At 43.1% G+C, this 2148-nt stretch overlaps 1 protein-coding gene across 1 annotated transcript; it reads left to right on the top strand.

Moving 5' to 3' along the window:
- The first annotated feature begins 230 nt into the window (after positions 1-230).
- Positions 231-1877, top strand: LOC131030924 (UDP-glycosyltransferase 72B1-like). Its single transcript, XM_059216317.1, has one exon. It carries the CDS (start codon positions 293-295, stop codon positions 1685-1687), a length of 1395 nt encoding a protein of 464 aa, XP_059072300.1. The 5' UTR covers positions 231-292; the 3' UTR covers positions 1688-1877.
- Positions 1878-2148: the final 271 nt, after the last annotated feature.

Here is a 2148-nt window from a genome sequence, read left to right as displayed (position 1 = left end):
CAAAAACTAATGCATACATAAGTTATTATTATTTTTAATTTCAAACATATATACTCTTTTAATAAACATCTTAATATAAAACATTAAATAAATTATTTATAATAAATATTAATACCTTACAGCATGTATCACACCACTATGGGCCCTCTCACATGATATCCGTGTGAACGAAGCCTCCATGTATAAGTACAGCATGTGGCTATACTCCTGCTCAGAGCCAGAGTCTCCTAAAACTATAGCTTGGGCCTATACTTTCGCTTACAAAAAAATATTGCAGTTACCTCTGCCTTTAATGGAGAAGCCGCATGTCGTCATTTTCCCACTCAGCATGGGGATAGGACATTTCCTTCCAGCAGCTGAGCTTGCAAAGAGGCTCTGTCACTTTCATGGCTTCTCCATCACTCTCATCATCAGCAAGTGGATGTGGACATCTCAGCAACACGCAGTGCTTGAACGATTGGCCTCCTCTGCTCTCGACATACGCTTTGCAGAGATTCCTCACATCACTGTGGATGAAGATGAGCAAAACATGAAAATAGATACACGAATTTCCAAGTTTGTGCAGAAAGCAAAGCCACACATTGAAGACGTTCTGCAATCGTTGCGTTCATCTTCGCTCATCTCTGCTTTTATTACAGACATATGCTGTACGGAACTGCTCGACGTTACCGCCAAGCTAAAGATGCCAGCTTATTTATTCGTTACGAGCTCTGCTGCCTTTGTTTGTTTTTTGCTACATCTTCCAAAGCTCGTTTCGGAGATTAAGCTTTCATTCAAAGACGCCGATTATGAAGTGGAGATATCGGGGCTTCCGTCGATTCCTACCCGTGATCTGCCCAGTCCCGTTCAGGACATGTCGGATTCGTCCTTTAAATGGGTTATATACCATGCCTCCCGCCTCAAGGAAGTATCAGGGGTTCTCATTAACACATTTGCTGAGCTGGAGGAGGAAGCCATCATGGCCCTTACCACCCTTGCAACGCCCTCCATCTATCCGATAGGTCCGTTGATCTGCAAAGGATCTGATACCCCTGACGAGTCCCGGTGCCTCAAATGGTTGGATGAGCAGCCTCCCTCGTCTGTTCTGTTTGTATCCTTCGGAAGCGCAGGCGTTTTGTCGAGGGAGCAAATTACAGATCTGGCAATTGGGCTCGAAGCCAGCGGCCACCGGTTCCTGTGGGTGCTGCGCGGGTACAAATCTGAGGACTTCTCTTTTCTGGAAACTGACATTTCTCAGCTTTTACCGGAGGGTTTTGAGAGTCGAACCTGGGACCGTGGGCTGGTGCTTCCTAATTGGGCTCCTCAAGTACGGATCCTTTCTCACCCCTCTACCGGAGGCTTCCTTTCTCATTGCGGGTGGAATTCTACGTTGGAGAGTGTCTGTCATGGAGTCCCAATGATCGCTTGGCCACTGTTTGCCGAACAGAGGATGAACAAGGTCATACTGGTGAAGCAGATTAAGGTAGCCATAGATTTGAAGATGGACAACAACGGATTTGTGAAGAGAGAAGAAGTGGAGAGAGCTGTGAGGGAATTGATGGAAGGAGAGGAGGGAAGAAAGGCGAGGGAGAAAATGAAAGAGTTGAAGGGCAAGGCCAAAATGGCAGTCATGGAAGGAGGGAGCACAATCAAAGCCACAGCCCGTGTAGCCGCAGATCTGTCAGCCTCAATTTGGAATGTTAAATAATGATATATATTTTACTTCGTTACACTACAAATTGGTGAACACTGAGATATGTTGTCACTACCTATAGTTTAAGTAATACTCCTCGAAACTCTACTACCAGATCAATAATGGTGATGTATTTTGCTTTAGAGTGATTTCTTCTATTCTGTCAGTAAGTGTTGTGTATGTGAAACCATAATTAATAAAAGCATCAAGCCTCTGCTCAAATGATGTATGGTATTTTATATTTGAGAAATCTATTGGTAGATCACAGAGTTTTAGATCAAGTTTGCCAGAGTTTAGAACTTGTCAAACATAGAATGATCATGGTTATGAAGTTCAATATAAAGTTAATTATAATTGTCTGCCCTCCAAATTATTCAAGTAAACTCCTTGCGATATATCTATTCTGATTCTCCGAATCGCTGCTCAAATCTCCATGGAAAAAGAAAACAAGCATACTGATTTATATTGCTCACAAT

This window comes from Cryptomeria japonica, unplaced genomic scaffold (genome assembly GCF_030272615.1).
Source record: "Cryptomeria japonica unplaced genomic scaffold, Sugi_1.0 HiC_scaffold_1590, whole genome shotgun sequence".
In the NCBI taxonomy this organism is placed as follows: domain Eukaryota; kingdom Viridiplantae; phylum Streptophyta; class Pinopsida; order Cupressales; family Cupressaceae; genus Cryptomeria; species Cryptomeria japonica.
This window is presented reverse-complemented; position numbering and strand designations above follow the sequence as displayed.